The 19628-nt window shown below is 33.0% G+C and overlaps 2 protein-coding genes across 3 annotated transcripts; one reads left to right on the top strand and one right to left on the bottom strand.

Moving 5' to 3' along the window:
- Positions 1-399: 399 nt before the first annotated feature.
- On the bottom strand, positions 400-11277 carry LOC127708582 (39S ribosomal protein L12, mitochondrial-like). Its single transcript, XM_052213571.1, has 5 exons — positions 11142-11277; positions 7465-7654; positions 7098-7163; positions 1912-2046; positions 400-565 (listed from the first exon to the last, which is right to left on the bottom strand). The coding sequence occupies exons 1-5, from the start codon at positions 11195-11197 to the stop codon at positions 449-451; spliced, it is 564 nt and encodes a 187-aa protein (XP_052069531.1). The 5' UTR covers positions 11198-11277; the 3' UTR covers positions 400-448.
- Positions 11273-17774, top strand: LOC127708583 (translation machinery-associated protein 16-like). Of its 2 annotated transcripts, none has more exons than XM_052213572.1 (2): positions 11273-11329; positions 17210-17774. In XM_052213572.1, the coding sequence occupies exon 2, from the start codon at positions 17210-17212 to the stop codon at positions 17744-17746; it is 537 nt and encodes a 178-aa protein (XP_052069532.1). In that variant the 5' UTR covers positions 11273-11329; the 3' UTR covers positions 17747-17774. The 2 variants fall into 2 exon arrangements, with proteins under 2 accessions (XP_052069532.1, XP_052069533.1); XM_052213573.1 differs by having other exon boundaries at positions 11295-11376.
- The last annotated feature ends 1854 nt before the right edge of the window (positions 17775-19628 follow it).

The following is a 19628-nucleotide window of genomic DNA, read 5'->3' as shown; positions in this document are numbered from 1 at the left end:
CATCAGAACCACACACTTACATTATGTCTATACCTAGAGTTTTATATTGTACATCAGAACCACACACTTACATTATGTCTATACCTAGAGTTTTATATTGTACATCAGAACCACACACTTACATTATGTCTATACCTAGAGCTTTATATTGTACATCAGAACCACACACTTACATTATGTCTATACCTAGAGTTTTGTATTGTACATCAGAACCACACACTTACATTATGTCTATACCTAGAGCTTTATATTGTACATCAGAACCACACACTTACATTATGTCTATACCTAGAGCTTTATATTGTACATCAGAACCACAAACTTACATTATGTCTATACCTAGAGCTTTGTATTGCATTGTGTAGTTTCACATGCTCCTTTAAAAAAAAATGTAACACAGAAGTAAATATTTATTTTTAAGTTTCATAAACAGAATATATATTGTCTTTTAATCAATATCACATTTTCCACCAGCTGCCTCTATAGCTTTCTTTAAAGTTTCAGCTTCTTCTTTAGATATGTCTGCCTTTATGACTTGTGGGGCAGATTCTACAAACTTCTTAGCCTGAAAATAATAATATAATTCAACAAGGGACATAACTCAGGAAATACAAATAAAAAACAAGTCAACACCTAATTCCTCCCAAGCACATCCACATATTACTAAAAACTTCGTACAAACGAAGGCATATCTCTACTATGAAAAACATAATCTTTAACTTGACACATTCTGTATGTGCCTGTCCCAAGTCAGGAGCCTGTAATTCAGCAGTTGTCATTTGCTGCTGTAAATCATATTTGTTATTTGTTTATTGTTTTGTACACAAATTAGGCTGTTAGTTTTATCCTTTGAATTGTTTTACAATTGTCATTTCATGGCCTTTTAAAGACTACTATGCGTTATGGCATTTCATTGTTTAAGGCCATACTTGTAATGACTTTAATTGCGTGTAACGTAACATTATACTTTAGTGTTCCGTATGTAACATCACATCCTTGGTTAATTTGTTATGTGTTCTTTTGTCTATGACCACTAAATTATATTGTCCATCTGGATATGGTCATTCATAATCTGACACATTTGCTAGTTGGTCTCTGATGGAGAGTTGGATTTAATGACCACTATCACAATTCATCAATGTTAAATTATGACTAAATATGAAAAGGGTTTTTATGTTTGAAAATTTGTGAACCAGCATTGAGTTTATGTTATCATAATTTAGTGTAAAATTAACTTTTCCGCCAAGCTCAATGAAAACATGTCAATTTTAATTGGTTTTAGGACATAGAAAGATTTAGTGTATTGGTTGACCAAAACATGTCAATTTCAATTGGTTTTAGGACATAGAAAGATTTAGTGTATTGCTTGACCAAAACATGTCAATTTTAATTGGTTTTAGGACATAGAAAGATTTAGTGTATTGGTTGACCAAAACATGTCAATTTTAATTGGTTTTAGGACATAGAAAGATTTAGTGTATTGGTTGACCAACAAAAACTACTTTTCACATTATGTTTGTTATAAATAAGTCTTAATTCAGAGCAAACAAGAACATGTGGTTCATAGGCTTAAATGCTGTTAAAATACAGAGGATTTTGTCAACTTTCACCAAAATCTGTTTTTTTTTTTTTACACCTATTAGGGTTGTGAATGTCAAAGCTTTACTTTTTCTCACAAGTATATGCATCTACTTCTTTCATCTTGAAACAATGGACTTAATATTTGGGACAAATAGGGCCCTTACTCCCTTTTCACAGTTTTTGCATGCACAACAAACTTTGGAGATAAGATGTCAAAACTCAACCATAACTTGACAAACTACTATACCACAATGAAGTTTTACTATAGACATTAAAAATATATATCTTGAAAGGTGAGATATATGCTAGTATATGAATTAATAGTTTTACCTGAACTAAATTCATATCCGGCACAAGGCTCTTTATTTCTTTGATCAGGGTTATCTTCTTGTCCGCTGCAAATTCTAAAAGTTTGAGCGAGAAGAGAGTTTTCACAATTTTGGGAGCCTCTTCCTCCTCATCTTCCTGTAGAAATAAAATTATTTACATTTTTTATATTTTGGAATTTGTGGAAGATTGGAAGTTAGTTTTCAATTTCATTTCCTGAAAACAAATTTAAGGAGATATTAAACTGTAGTTTTTTTGGGGGGTGAAAATCGGTTCAACTTTGGAGGAACTACTTTTGTAATATCAATAGGTCAGAATCATATGAGTGAATTTTTATGTCTGTGTTGCATGAACATGGTCAAAACCAAACAAATTATTGCAAGAAAATCTAGGGAACACTACATTACCCAAACATGCTGTCATAAAAAATTATTCAACATTAATTTTTTTTAACATTTAAAATAAAATGCTCCGCTGGGGCGCAGCTTGATACGACCGCAGAGGTCGAACCCTGAACAGTGGGGCAAGTATGGACACAACATTCAAGCTTGATACAGCACTAAATTTGGATTGTAATTAAATATTTGACACAGCATAGGTTTCTGACACAGAATGAAAATGGTCTAAGAACTTAAAAAATTTTAATTTACCTATTCAAACCATATCATGATTATTTGCTTTTATATATAAATCAGAAATAACCAATTTAAAATGGAAAATTCTAAAGAAAAAAAAGGAAAAAAAAATTCCCCCCCTAAATTTTTTGAACCCCCTTATGATTCATCACCCCCAAACTCAATCCCAGCCTTCCCTTTGTGGTATGGTACCTTGCAGTACAATTTCAGAGAGATCCATACACTTGAACACAAGTTATTGTCTGGAAACTAGAAAAAATGCTTGTTTTTTGGCCCTTTTGGCCCCAAATTCCTTAACATTTAGAGCAATTACCCCCAAACTCAAACCCAGCTTTCCCTTTGTGATATGGAACCTTGCAGTACAATTTCATAAAGATCCATACAATTACAAACAAGTTATTGTCTTGATCCTAGAAAAATGCTTGTTTTTTTGCCCTTTTATGGCCCCTAATTCCTAAAATTTTGAAGGAATTACCCCCAAAATCAATCCCAGCCTTCCCTTTGTGGTATGGTACCTTGCAGTACAATTTCAGAGAGATCCATACACTTGAACACAAGTTATTATTCCACTGTTTAAACATATTGATAGTTTAATCAATATTTGATTGGTTGAGACTATCCCACGTGTCAATGAACAAATCTTCATATTCCATTCTGAGGATCATATTCCCCTCTGAAATGTCGGGATTACTTCGTGCGACGTTACGCGCGGTTAATGTACATAACGTTTTGAACTTCTTATTCTTCTTAAAATAGCGATAGCAAAAATCATCATGTTCAAATTTATTTCAGACGATAAAACAAACAGACTTATAATTAAATTTTGATCCTTACTGTTTATCAGTAGGTATGTCGTGTTTAGTTTGACTTACAAAAACAAGCGGATAAGAAAAAAAAAATGTATGCAAAATAATATTTAATTTATTGATAGTAAACAAAGCATATAGGCAGTGGAATAAAACATTCATTTCCCTTTGCCTCGGGAGAGCCCTCGTGAAATATGAATATTCTTGGTTGAACAAATCTTCATATCTCCCTCCGTCACGGGAAATAAATGTATATTGTCTGGAAACTAGAAAAATGCTTATTTTTGGCCCCTTCTTCCTAAGCTTTTTGGTCAATTACCCCCAAACTCATTTCCAGCTTTCCTTTTGTGATATGGAACCTTGTAGTACAATTTCATAAAGATCCATACTCTTACACACAAGTTATTGTCATGAAACTAAAAAAATGCTTGTTTTTTGCGCCTTTTTGGCCCCTAATTCCTAAAATTTGGAGGCAATTACCCCCAAAATCAATCCCAGCATTCCCTTTTGTGATATGGAACCTTGTGATACAATGTCAAAGAGATCCATACACTAACACACAAGTTATTGTCATGAAACTAGAAAATGCTTGTTTTTTGCCCCTAATTCCTAAAATTTGGAGGCAATTACCCCCAAAATCAATCCCAGCATTCACTTTGTGATATGGAACCTTGTGGTACAATGTCAGAGAGATCCATACACTTACACACAAGTTATGTCTGGAAGTTACAAAAATGCTTATTTTTGGCCCCTAATTCCTTAACTGTTGGTACCATAACCCCCAAAATCAATCCCAACCTTCCTTTTTTGGTATTGAACCTTATAGTAAAATTTCATTGAGATCCATTCACTTAAACTAAAGTTAGATAGCGAAAACTAATGTGTCTTCGGATGACGATGCCGGACGACGACGACGACGCCAACGCCAACATCATACCAATATATGACCACTTTTTTTGTGGTCGTATAAAAACACATGTATAATTCAGTTCATTTTTAGCTCACCTGGCCTAAAAGGCCAAGTGAGCTTTTATCATCACTTGGCGTCCGTCGTCGTTTACTTTTACAAAAATCTTCTCCTCTGAAACTACTGGGCCAAATTAAATCAAACTTGGCCACAATCATCATTGGGGTCTCTAGTTTAAATAAAATGCTCCGCTGGGCGCAGCTTGATACGACCCCAGAGGTTGAACCCTGAACAGTTGGGGCAAGTATGGACCAAGGCTTCCAAAATGGTCATATATTCCGGACATTTGTATAATGTCCGGTAAAAGTCCGGCTGAGCAAAGCATGAAACGGTCATCTACTTTTTAGTTTTCAAGGCTTTAAGAGACGGTCATTTTAACATAATTCACGATCTTTTTGACCCAATGTTTTGCCTTTAACAGCCACACATTTCAGGTCATAAAAGTGACATGATCATTAAGTACTATCAAAACAACCCCTACTTTAATACCTTCTCATTTTAATCAAGGCTAACTAGTTGTCGAACAGCTGAAATTTACCTGTTCAGGTGACAGGTAAACTATTTTGAACTGGACATTGATCGGTCTATTCAAAGTTATTTTCTTACATTTCAGCGGTTTGCATCTAATTAATTAAGTCAAAAAGATTTAAATTATCAGAAATACATTTACAAATATGATTTGATGAAAAAATTAAAAAGGTGAAAATGAAAAATCGTCATAACCACGTTGTTTGAACTAGTACACGTGTGCGCAGGTGTGAAATTTAATTATGCATCCTAATTTCTTCAAAAAATGCTTAAATTGTCATTGATACCTTTATCTCACATTTATTTCGAATATTTTCTTGAAGAAATAACGTAGAAAGAGCTACTAACACTCATTCATGCTTTGCAAACGTACACGGGATTTACGTATCCGTCTCTGGTCCATGTTTTACCTTTGTCAAGATAACATCCGGTATTAGATTTAAAAACGAAAGTTAAGCTTTTGACAAAGTTATTTTGAACAAATAAAGAGTCTAAGGCAGATATAAGTACGCTGATGTTGCACACTTCGAATGATGCACTGCCAATTTAACAGTTTACATCAGAACTTCGAATTTGAATCAAACAAATTTAAGTTTAATATCGTTTTTTTTTTTAATGTCAATCATTGGGATGGCCAACTAGAAAAATGCTTATTTTTGGCCCCTTTTTAGTCCCTTATTCCTAAACGTTTTGGGCAATTACCCCCAAACTCAATTCCAGCTTTCCCTTTGTGATATGGAACCTTGTAGTACAATTTCAGAAAGATCCTTACACTTACACACAAGTTATTATCATGAAACTAGATAAAGGCTTGTTTTTGCCCCTTTTTTGGCCCCTAATTCCTAAAATTTTGAGGCAATTACCCCCAAAATCAATCCCAGCATTCCCTTTGTGATATGGAACCTTGTGGTACAATGTCAGAGAGATCCATACACTAACACACAAGTTATGTCTGGAAGTTACAAAAATGCTTATTTTTGGCCCCTAATTCCTTAACTGTTGGTACCATAACCCCCAAAATCAATCCCAACCTTCCTTTTGTGGTATTGAACCTTATGGTAAAATTTCATAGAGATCCATTCACTTAAACTAAAGTTAGAGTGCGAAAACCAATGTGTCTTCGGACGACGCCAACGTCATACCAATATACGACCGCAAAATTTTTTTGCGGTCGTATAAAAATGTGTCCGATGGCCTCGTCTGCCAACCAAGACATGGCTAAAAATAGAACATAGGGGCAAAATGCAAGTTTTGTCTATTATTTTGAAAACCGTTATAAATAGAGAAAATCAGACAGCAGCAAAAATGTTCAGAATGTTCTCTACCAATTGTCCATATATGACAAAACTGTCAGACGACTTCTAATAGTTATTTCCAATAAATGACAAATTTTACCTTTATTTTTTTATTTCTGCCTATTACCTTGAAAACTATTATAGATAGAGAGAGACTTTAAATTGCAAAAGTGATCAGCAAGAAAAGTTCCACAAAAAAGTCTCATGGTCGAAATCGTCAGTCAACTTCTTAGTAGAGTTATCGCCCCTTTGATGACGATTTTTACCAATTTTTTGCGTTTTTGCCTTATATCTTAACAATTATGATAGATAGATAAGCAAAATTTACCAGAAAGTAAAGGTCTACAATAAATTTTATATGGAGGAAATCATCTAACGACACCTATTGTAGTTATTGCCCTTTAATGACGATTTTTACCATGTTTTTGTGTTTTGCCTTATATGATAAAAATTATAATAGATAAATAGACACTTTAAATCACAAAAATTATCAGCAAGGCAAGATCTACTCACAAGTCAAATTTTGCCGATATGGTTAGTAGACTTAAATGAGGATTTTTTTTACCCTCTTTTGTGTTTTGAGCAAAAATTAAAAAATATAGAGAGAAACTAAACAGACTAAATGATCAGAAATACAAGATCAACAAAACAGATTTTTGTCATGAATTCTATTCTTGTCTACAATGTTGGAGAATGTCCTTTGTTGAATATGCACATAGACCAAGGTGAGCGACAAAGGCTCTTTAGAGCCTCTAGTTATTTATTACTATACCTTTATAGAAGTTGAAATTGAATAATTATTCTACAATATTTTAAATGTATTAAAAGTAAAAAGATGAAAGTTATGCAGAATCAATTTAACACATCAATCTTATGACAGTTTTCAGGTCCTCTAATGCCAATTTTAACAAAAGGTCCCAAAAAAAATAAATTAACATACCCAATTCTTTGTGCTTACCTTAGGTGCAGCCATTCCTGGCATACCCATGGCCATAACAGGTGCATCTTGTATCCTTAAAGTTTTCTGAAAAATTACAAAAAGAATATACATATAGTAGTTTTTATTTCCTGAGTAAAAAATGTAACAGTGTGCAAGAAAATATGTAAGTATGGAGCTAACGTTAAGTTTGTTAAACAAAACAGCATTTCTGAAAACTACAAAAATAAAAAAATATGATAAAAGCAAGAACAAGAATACAACAAATAACAACTGCCTGCCATATAAAAAAAAAAAACAATTGATGAATTTACATGTATTGTGGAGACATGTACATTATAAATTTCCCTATTAAAATTTAAGAAAACTAACCAAGACACTTTTATACCTTAAGCAATTCATTCAAATCAGCTACTTCTGTAAGGGTGAGTTTTCCAATATCATCTACTATGGTATGCAGTTTAGGGGGGAAAACCTTGTCATGTCCATCTATAGCTGGTTCTGGTAAGGGATTTGTACTATAGGCATGACTAGCTGAACATAAGGAACAAGTTACCACTCTGTCACGTCTGCTTATTCTACAAGAATATATTAAACAATGGATGAAAAAGTGAATGCATGGAAGGTTTGAGTTCCTTTTAATTTGTTTATAGTAATTTCCTTACTAAGTGTTGAAATGTTGCAGACAATTATTCATCTGTTTTAATTTTCATTATGGTGAAATAAAGAGACTTTATTGTATTGCCTATGTTTCAGCTAGTTGATCAAATCATCATTGATGTTAAACATATAACTTTAGACTCTCTCTAAAAATTTTACATTGTTTTACATTTTTTATGGCATGTTGAAATAAAATGCTCCACAACATTCAAGCTTGATACAGCACTGAATTTGGATTGTGATTAAATATTTGACACAGCATAAGTTTCTGACAGAATGAATGTGCTCTAAGAACTTAAAAAATTTTAATTTACCTATTCAAACCATATCATTATTATTTGCTTTTATATATAAATCAGAAATAACCAATTTAAAATGGAAAATTTTAAAGAAAAAAAAAGGAAAAAAAAATCCCCACCCCAATTTTTTGAACCCCCTTATGATTCATCACCCCCAAACTCAATCCCAGCCTTCCCTTTGTGGTATGGTACCTTGCAGTACAATTTCAGAGAGATCAATACACTTGAACACAAGTTATTGTCTGGAAACTAGAAAAATGCTTGTTTTTTGGCCCCTTTTTGGCCCCAAATTCCTAAACATTTAGGGCAATTACCCCCAAAGTCAAACCAAGCTTTCCCTTTGTGATATGGAACCTTGTAGTACAATTTCATAAAGATCCATACACGAACACACAAGTTATTGTCCTGAAACTAGAAAAATGCTTGTTTTTTGCCCCTAATTCCTAAACTTTTGAGGCAATTACCCCCAAAATCAATCCCAGCATTCCCTTTGTGATATGGAACCATGTGGTACAATGTCAGAGAGATCCATACACTAACACACAAGTTATGTCTGGAAGTTACAAAAATGCTTATTTTTGGCCCCCAATTCCTTAACTGTTGGTACCATAACCCCCAAAATCAATCCCAACCTTCCTTTTGTGGTATTGAACATTATGGTAAAATTTTATAGAGATCCATTCACTTAAACTAAAGTTAGAGTGCGAAAACCAATGTGTCTTCGAACGACGACAACGTCATACCAATATACGACCGCAGCGGTCGTATAAAAATATACTTATTCAAATCTGTGTGTAAGCATATATATTTCAAGTACACTTGCCAATTTAATTTGATTTTTTTACTAGTCACTGATCCATGATATGAGGTCGAGGTCAGATGAAAACTGTCTGACGGCATGGTACGCACATATTAATTATAGTTATCCTATTACTCATAATAAGAGAGAAACTAACATTACAAAAAACTTAACTTTTTTTTCAAGTAGTCACTGAACCATGAAAATGAGGTCAAGGACAATGGACATATGACAGACGGAAACTTCATAACATAAGGCATCTATATACAAAGTATGAAGCATCCAGGTTTTCCACCTTGGAAGATATAAAAGTTTTAAGAAGTTAGCTAACGCCGCCGCCGCCGGATCACTATCCCTATATCGAGGTTTTTGCGACAGAAGTCGCAGGCTTGACAAAATCCCTGATTTGTCCTTTGAGGAAATTTATAAAAGACTTAAATGTGAAGATTTGCATGTGAAATTATGTAAATTTGTTTTGGGTTGTGGAAAAAGAATTCTAACTTTGCCTACTTGTCAGAGCTTGGCAGATTACCCACACATTTTAATGTTGTCAGTGCAATGCTTAAATATTGGCACCGCTTAGAAAATTTAGATTATCAATTTCCTATTTTAAAAGATGCCTATCTAACTTCCATAGAGTTATATATAGGAAAACAAACAACCTTCTTAGTATGGCTTTGTGAATATACAGAAAAAAGTAATTTTTGACAACCAAATTGACTTAAAGTCAATGAAAACAAATAGTTTTAAGAAGATATGTAAAAAATTAATGAAAACTCATTATATATTAATCTTTGGCAAAAGCAAAACACATCATTATCAGATGGCAAACTATATACATACTTCAAGTTTAAACAAAACTTTGGATTTGAAATTATCTAAATATTATAAAAGATTTTGGGCACAGGAGAATTTTCACCAGATTCAGAATATCAGCTCATAGACTTCAAATAGAATTAGGAAGATATCAAAGATTATCAGGCAAAATAGATATCTGTGTATTCATTGCTAATCTGGCGAGGTAGAAGATGAGAACCATTTTTTACTGACTTGTACAAAGTATAAAGTTGAGCGTTGTAATCTCATCAATGCTATTAGTTTACAATGTCTTAATTTTACCCAATTACAAAATCCTGAAAAATTTATTTGGATGCCGAGTAATGAAGATAATGAAATTTTATGTAAAATTTGTTGCCTTATAGCCAAACATGAAAATCCTAATTAGGGAGCATTGGGACTTCACTTGCACCTGCTACTGCTATGCTAGAGTGTTGAAAATGTATATATATGCATATGTATATTTATATATACTGTTTACAGCTATACATTAATATTATGATCTTAATAAATATTTTATTTTGGTCAGTTAAAAGTTTTTAGCATTATATCTAAAAATATTCAAGATAAATTTTGTGGATTGCTGCCACTGCTGAATGTAGTGACTACTTCCATGAATGCTTTTATAAAAAGTATGTCTTTTTAGAAAAGTAATCATTATACTTAGACAAACAGATGCCTAAACCTTTTAGTATCATCCCTTGGTGATTTTTGCATTAAAGTGATAGAAAAATTTACTTTTGTGCACTAGTCATGAGGAGGTTAAGACAGTATCTAAAATCACACTTGCTAACATGTCCAAGTGCATTTGCCCTTGGTCTCTTTTCCATTCTAGTGACTTGTATTATCTATTCCTTCAACTTGCTTTTCTAGGTAAGAGACAAGGTGGACCTCTGTTAGCAAACTATATGATGAAATTATTATATTATTTGTATTGGCACTCTGGCATGGCAGTAAAATCAAAGATATGAAACTTTGAAAGAACTAAACTAACTTATAAAAAAAATATAACTTGTTTTATGTTGTGATATAATTTTTATATGATTATATATATTCTATGATAGACATGATAATCTCATCCACTTTATGTGAATTTTAATTTTATCTTCATTTATATATTTATGTGTTATGAATGAGAATGTATTGTGTATTGTTGTCATTATGTCCCGTCACGGCGTCAGGGGCCCTTCATTAGAAATAAAGAACTTGGAACTTATAAAAGAGACTGAATTTTTCTATTTACCATTTTAGATCAGTGAAAGAAAAAAAAGGGAAACTTTGACGAGGTATGTTAGATTTCCTCTTTTATATAGTCTGAAAATTGTCATTTTTTCAACAAAAACGTCTTGAACTCGCGGAGAGCTATTTCTCGGTTTTGAAGGCTGCTTCAAGCGTTATTACAATGCTTTTTGTTTTGCAAAACTATTTTTTTTACTTCGAAATTAGTTACCGAGTAAATCTAATATATACCTATGAATATTTCTGGAAAGTTTTGTGGATAGAAAAATTAGCCTTCTCGATGCCATAGTCAAAGTTGCAATCTGGTTTCTTGAGGTCAGTTCGTGCTAAAAATAGTGTGACTTAAACAGGCAACCAGTTAAATCAGTACGTTTTCTGTTTCTACACAAAGAAGAGCATTGCACAACACGTGCTTGGAGGTTAGTCGTAAATTTTATGTCGACCATCATGGTCGTACAACACTACGGTATTATCATTTTATCATTTGAATGTTCGTGTACTTGTCGTTCATTAGTCAAAAAATAAAAAAAAATATATAGGAGAAACAGTTTTATGAGCATGTGTTATAGGACCGGGTCCGTTCGCCCCCTACACGTTCGCACCCTACACGTTCGCACCCTTTTTATTGGTTTTGTGTTAAATAATTTTTCAATCATTTTTTGGTTAGTGTTTATTGCTATAAATATTTTTTTGTTCATTGTTTCAAAATGAAGTGACTTTCTAAAAACGATTTTTGTGTTGAATGATTTTTTATCGTGTTTTGGTTATTGTACGTACATATTGCTATAAATAAGGGTTTTTTTCATTATATATTAAATATATATTTATTCAAGATAAAAGGCATGAATTTGACAGATACAAAACATTACAAAGACACAGATATAGCACTAGACATAGTTTATAGACACTAAAATGAAATACATGTTTACTAAAAATTTTAATTTAAAAAATAAAATCATGAAAATTTTCATGATATTTTGATAATATGAATAGACTAGATTAAATAATGAGTGAAATTTAAATTGACTAGATTTTCACTGTAGCCTAATATCTTAGGATGACCCACAAAAGTTATTACAACTTATTTCCAGTGGGGTCCTTCATTGTTTCAAAATAAAGTGATGTTTTTTGTGTTGAATATTTTTTAAATCGTGTTTTGGTTATATATTGCTATAAAAAAAAAATTCATTGTTTCAAAATAAAGTGACTTTCTAAAAAGGGTTTTAGTGTTGAATATTTTTTTTAATGTTAAGATACCAAACCGCTATTAATATCAACAACAATAACATTTTGAATCTTCACTGTTTTTACTCATACCAAGCTAAATACATGCTAACTACATGCAGAATTTACATCAAAGCTAGTTAAAACAACAACGATTTTCTAACACATAACAATAACACCAAGTTTAGCTGTGTAAACTACATATTAACAGTAACCATACATAATTAACATATAATAATTAATCATCAAATCAATTTTAAACAATATTTCATTTAAAAATTTATCGAATTTTTATTTATGAAAATAAAAATATTTTGATATATAAACATCTCAAAAAACTCTAATAGTTCATCAGGTTTTTATATGACCGCAAACATTTTTTGCGGTCATATATTGGTATGATGTTGGCGTCGTCGTCGTCCGAAGACACATTGGTTTTCCCACAATAACTTTAGTTTAAGTGAATGGATCTCTATGAAATTTTACCATAAGGTTCAATACCACATAAGGAAGGTTGGGATTGATTTTGGGGGTTTTGGTACCAACAATTAAGGAATTAGGGGCCAAAAAGGGGCCAAAAATTAAGCATTTTTTCGTTTCCAGACAATAACTTGTGGAACAGTGTATGGATCTCTCTGAAATTATACCACAAGTTTCCATACCACAAAGGGATGGTTAGGATTTGCTTTGATGGGTTATGGCTCAAACCGTTTAGGAATTAGGGGCAAAAAAGGGGGAAAACAAGGGTGACCTGGTTAATGGACAAATACTTTAGTACAAAACATAATTTAAAGCAGTGTAAGGGAGGTAATTCAAATGATGTATTTGAATTACCTCCCTTACACTGCTTTAAATTATGTTTTGTACTAAAGTATTTGTCCATTAACCAGGTTAAATTTTAAATTATGTATAAAGTAATGGTTAATGAACAATTAAGACAATTTAAAAGCAGTGTAAGGGAGGTAATCCAAATACAATGTTTTGATTACCTCCCTTACACTGCTTTTAAATTATGTTTAAAGAAATGCATATTTATAAAGGAAGACCAGTAAAAATATCTGCAAATGTTGCATCTTTTTTTTTTACAAAAACATCCATATGAAAGATTTGACACCATATTTTAAATTCTATTATAAAATAGATTAAGTTAGCACTATGGTAAATTTGAATGGGTAATTATGGTTGCAAACTCCATCGGAAATTTGAATTGAGATTATGACCATATCTTGAGGGAAAGAATTTTTGGGGGGGGTAAAAAGAAATTGTGGGGGGTCAATTTTTTCTCATTTCAGATTTCAGAAATTAAAAAGAAAAATTCTTCAAATATTATTTTTTTTTGCAAATAAGAAGTTTGTGTGTGTGTGTGTGTGTGGGGGGGGGTTACGCAACAGCATAGTGTATTGCACAAAAGCAAAAAAAAAAAGGGTGGGTAAATTTTTTTTTGTTTTTTTTGTTGGGGGGGTCAATTCGCAACAGCAAAGTGTATTGCATAAAAGCAAAAAATTGAATATACACATGTAAATTCAAATCATATAACCAATTCTAAGTTCTTTGACTACAGTTATTTTGTGTCAGAAACCTTTTATTTGTCAAATATTTAATTACAATCCAAATTCAGACCTGTATCAAGCGCGAATATTGCGTCCATTTTTGCCCCAACTGTTCAGGGTGCAAACGTGTAGGGTGTGAACGGACCCAGGAGGTGAACGTGTGGGGTGCGAACGTGTATTGGGCGCGAACGGACCTAGCTGTGGGCCTGGCTATGTAGTCTCAGTCTTAGTAGATCTTAGTACGGTCAGAGACATATGTCTCTGGTACGGTCTCAGGCCAGTATACACACATTGGTTATACACTAAATAGTCTTTTTAATAGTCTGGTGCCTCAGTGTGTATGATATTATATCATGTTATATTTATGCTTGAAGTTATATTTTTTTATTATTTTTTTAATGGATTTATATATCTAACATGACTAACATCAGAGACTATGACGGTCTCTGCTAAAATTAAACGTCATGCATGTTGCTCAATTTCAATCATTTTTGTTGAGTTGTACCAGAGACATATTAGATTATGTACATTATATTATTTGGTTGTATATTATTTGACATTTAAAAAGTATGTCCTTTTTTATTTTATTTTTGACATGTTGTCTTCACTTTCTTCGTATACCTCCGAACAGAGACCTATATGATCATTTACACCAAGATGTCGTTAACTGAAATTGAATACCCTGCATTTATCATGCTTTTCAAATACATATGGTCAAATCGCTGAAAGACCTCTCCTTAAGTATTGTAAACTATCATTCTGCATTGACAATAATATCTTGGTGTAAATATGATACACATAGTTGGGCTAACGCCCTCAAGGTGTATCTAATACTTACTTAAAAGAGTTATCATTTATCACCAAAAAAATTCAGATTTTGGCAATTAAACCAGAAAAAGACAAGAAAGTACAGAAATTCATATTGCCATACCAAAGCAGTGATAATTATATATGGTATCAATTTGATGACAGAAAAATAGACGCACTATTAAGATTTCATTCCAACTACAAAACTTCTTCAGAAAGTGTTACTGCATCTGGAAAAATTTAGATAATGACACTTTTCCTGTTTTATCAAAATTAATTGCTATTTTTAGAATTCAAGAGAAAAGATAAAATGTTTATTTATTACTTCTATGTAAATCAGATGTAATCCTTTCATATGAGAGGCTTACATCTAATACTTACAGTATATATTTTGTATATATTGTCTCTGCTCCGAGTTATCACACATGTGTATCTTCTTACGTTTTATAACTTCAGACTGGGAATATCTATTAGTCCCAGATTCAGACAAGGAATTGTGTATAAAAAAATACAATTCCTTGCTTCGCTTCAGATTACTGGAACGAGCAATAAATTATTAAGGGCCACTTACTATGCAAATTATGAGTGATAGGGATGAGCAGGAACATATATGTTAGATATACTGTTCCCAGGGATGAGCCGCTGGAATAGGTCACTATTCAAGCTTTATGATATAAATACAATGTATATGATAAGGCCAAGAAATTGAAATCCAGTATTCAATCTAAGTATCTGAAACAAATCAGATGCCCATGTCGATTTTTTTTCATATATACCATTAAAACCACAGTCGTAAATGCAAATGCCAGAATGCATTAGATATTAAAATTATTTATCTCAGTCCATGCCGGAAATAGCGTAATCATGATATTGATACCAACAAAGCCATACGACAATATTTTTTGTTAAAAAAATATATGATAGGGAATGTATTCTTGCTATTCAAAATAAATGGAAAGGCCGGTGGGTATCGAACTTCTCAGATAGGCGAAGAAGATACTAACTAAATGGCTCACCCTTTAATCCATATATGTCAATTGAGTATATATCTTTTATATCCAGACTGCGATTTATTATGAAAAATACTGAAGCTTGAACACAGAAATCGTGTTTTGATATTTGATTTGATTTTTGGTGTTTTAACGCCACTTTTAAGCACCGCTTTTGGGCTATTTCGTGGCGACCAGTTTTTATTGGTGGAGGAAGCCGGAGTGCCCGGAGAAAACCACCGACCTTCGATAGGAAAACTGACATCAATCCTAGTCAATTAAGATTGGAGTCGAGTGCACCCGCACAAGCGGGGTTCGAACTCATAACCTCAGTGTTGACTGGCTAGTGATTACAGTAGTAACTACTTAGACCACTCGGCCACCGAGGCCCCCTCGTGTTTTGATAAGTGAATAACATATTCATATGAGAAATTACGTAAAGCTTCTCATTGAATTACTAGACTACAACCTTAGAGATTTTCAATCTGATTATAAAGCATGGCTTTGACACGGGATCTGTATTTAAATCAGATTGGGAAATTTTTGTTTGTTTAAAAATATAAGATCAATGAGACTTACGTTTTTGCCCTATATGTAAACAGACAAAATTACAAAATGCTTCAATTGATGCTATTAAAGCATTCATTAGTATGTTTATACATATTTACCATTATAATTCCTATGACAATTATTGTTATCTGTACCGTTAGTGAAATTCAGGGGAATACAAGTTGTGGTTCCTTCATTTTCCCTCGAGACTCCCATCATCAGCAGTTAACTGAATATGTGCACATGTGCATATAGAAACGCTTATGGAGATCAGTAATAGGTCAATGTGACAGCCACCCAGTAACACAAAATACAAAACATATTTTGCATGATGCGGACTCGGACGTTTTATACTTCCAGATATCAGCAATTCACAAAATCATGAGATTCCCATTCGTCCTTTCTGGGAGACATTATTTGTGCTTCATACCGTGAATCATAAACATTTTTCTAAAATTCTAGCATTAAGACTGAGAGCCGTATCTATTGCCGACTGCAGTAAGGGTAAGGAAGATACTTATAGATTATCGTTGATCATCTCAACGAGATTGATTTTCTCGCTTGAGCCAGTACGGCGAAAGTGAGAAAAGCAATCGAGTTGAGATGACCAATAATAATCTGTTTATCGCTATTTTACCTATGACGACGTTGTCAATTTCATGTCAATTTCATTAGCAACGCCACGTGCCCCCTTAGTTTCTAGCGATAATTTTTCAAATCACTCGACTCCGCTGAGAAAGGAAATTATCAGTCAGCAAGATCAAAGGAAAATTTCGTAAAATAGCGATAACTGTCGTTATGGTACGGAATCTTTGCTAATGATTGCTTTGACATGCAGTGGTTTACTATTTACGATGAAGAAAAACATAGCAAACTTGTGTTTGTTACTAGTCCACCTATAACCAACACGTATCTTGTTACTAGTCTACCTATAACCAACACGTATCTTGTTACTAGTCCACCTATAACCAACACGTATCTTGTTACTATAGTCCACCTATAACCAACACGTATCTTGTATTTATAAATTGAGAATGGAAATGCATAAAATAAGATGTGTTCTTTGACTAGAGGGGATATAAATCATACATTGCATAATTCGAGTATTTCTCTGAACCGTGATTCTTCGTCGAATTTCGTTAGTTACCGTATTTATAAAAACGTATTATTTATATTCCAGATGCCGAAGGCCGACAAAAGTAAGGTTAGCCAAAAGCAAAAGCCCGTCCATCCATTGAGTAGAAAAGCACAAGTGTTATCGAAGCAAGCTGCTCGTGAACAACGTGTAAATCTCAGCCATGCTAACACTACGATAAAGAACGATGTTATTGCACAAAAGTTGATTTGGTTTCAACAAGAAGTTGACGAAGAGAGGAAAGATTTTACGAAGAGGGACTTAATCGAATATACTAAGAAATACTTGCGACGTTTTGACGATGAACTAGATCAGATTGCTATTATTAAATCTGTAGGAAATCGCCAAGGACTTCAACATACAGCTAGAAAATCAGCAATCCAGTTAAGTATCGAACGGGACCAGCAGATGTTAGAGAGCAGTGGATTAGAGGTCCCGGATATCATTAATGGGAACCATTTGGACAATTTTAGAAAATGGGACGGAAATTTATTTGCGGTTCAGAACATTAAATTCAGAAAATTATTCAAGAAAGATTTTGAAGAGATTCATCTTGAAGTAACAGAGAAAACAACAGAATAATTTTGCAATAAAATTAAATAAAATACAACTCGTCAATTAAAAAATCATTTGGAGGTGAAACTGATTCAGATTTAATTTAGAACGGTTTGTTGTGTTGAACTTAAAGAGTACATACACCATTGAATAGGCAACCCCCTTTTCATATCTTTCTTATTAATCAAGTATACTACTTATCAGACTATTACATCCTTTAAAAAATTGTCAGTAGCCTGTCATATTGCTATTCAGTCTACCAAATTATGTGTTTTTAAGGCAGTCGTTTTAGAACCATTTTGTCCTCCGGTCTTCTTAGAGGCATCACTCGTCTTGTAAAAATATACATTTTATAAGAATATGTGCATGGATATACGACAAGGATACAGCAAACCAACGACACAAACATCTGGAAGACATTTGTTGAAAAAGTTTTCAATTTAAAATTAATAGATGTCACTACTTAATATTAAATATTTAAAAGTTCCACTTAATTGAAAGGCGGTGCCGCTGTGGTTCTTTTACCCCACCCTTTTCATATAATTTAGATTTAAAAAATGTATACCTTTTCACATATTTAGCAAGTAAAAAATGTAACCTTTTCACATATTGGTTGGGTTTCGTGTAGTGTGTTGGAAAAGAGGATTACCAAAGTGTCAAAAGAGGGAAAATTTGTGGATAAAAACACAGCCGGGAACACCAAGATGAGGCTTTCGGCTGTGAAAAATTACAGGGCTTTTCATATAACAAGTAATGGGAACTTTATTGACCTTATCATATATTTCAGATAGTTTTCCCCAGCTATTCACATATTTTCAAGCTTGAAAATGTGACCTATTCCAGCGGCACGTCCTATCACCTTGTATATAGGAAGTGGTCCCCTCGAGGTATGTTCACTCACCATATAATTTATCGCTTTCATATCGATCCAGCCCCACGTCGATCCGGCCCCAATAAAATAAATATATTTATAAGGAATAAAAATAAAGATATATATATTTATTGTAATTCATAAATGTTTTTGAAATTTATAATAATGTAAAATGTGTACGGTAAAAAAAAGTTGGCCTTGAACAAATCAGGATTTGATTGAATTAAGTGATTACGAGTGGTATTACCTTATTTCACAATCATCAGACAATTGTTGAATAAACAAACCAATTATAGACTAATGATTTGATTAAACAAGTCATTATGACGAGTTAAATTTTATAGGTTCCATTGGACTGTAAATATTTATTTAGCTATTCTATTTGTGAATTAAATAAAATAAAAATCGCCATGACATTCAAAGTTATCATGGAAAATAACTTCATATTAATATGTTGAAGCTACTATACAAACTGACACAATCCTGAGACTACTATAACACATGTGTTATAGTAGTCTCAGCACAATCACACTCATTTTCGTATCGACTTAAAATAATTCATTGACTGGTACTCCAATATATTCATACTTCACTTACCTGTTGTCATCCATCATCGATACTTTTTACAAATTCCATTTATAATGATTAAAAATTGTCACCAAATCGTTCAAAGTCAATATAGTTTATTCCATATTTTATTATGGGGCCGGATCGACTTGGGACGGATCGACTTTGGGACGGATCGACTTTGGGCCGGATCGACTTGGGGCCGGATCGGTTTGGGGACGAAACAACCGGATACCTAATTTATCAAATGGAATCTGGCGCAGAGTTGAATTAAGCCTTTTATAAGTCATACGTTCATTAAAATAAGTTTACATTTCCCCCTGGAATATGTCGACACGTTAGACGAATGTTCGGATTTTGATGCGCTCTGCTCAAGTCTTTTAAGTCTTTTAAATTTGACTTCACAAACTTATGATATAACTAGCGGTTCTAAGGGGCCGTGTTCGCCCACCTAAATCTTTGTGCATTCTC

This window comes from Mytilus californianus, unplaced genomic scaffold, assembly GCF_021869535.1.
Source record: "Mytilus californianus isolate M0D057914Y unplaced genomic scaffold, xbMytCali1.0.p SCAF_7, whole genome shotgun sequence".
Taxonomy (NCBI): Eukaryota; Metazoa; Mollusca; class Bivalvia; order Mytilida; family Mytilidae; genus Mytilus; species Mytilus californianus.
Note: the sequence above shows the minus strand (reverse complement) of the source record. Positions and strands in the feature narration are given on the sequence as shown.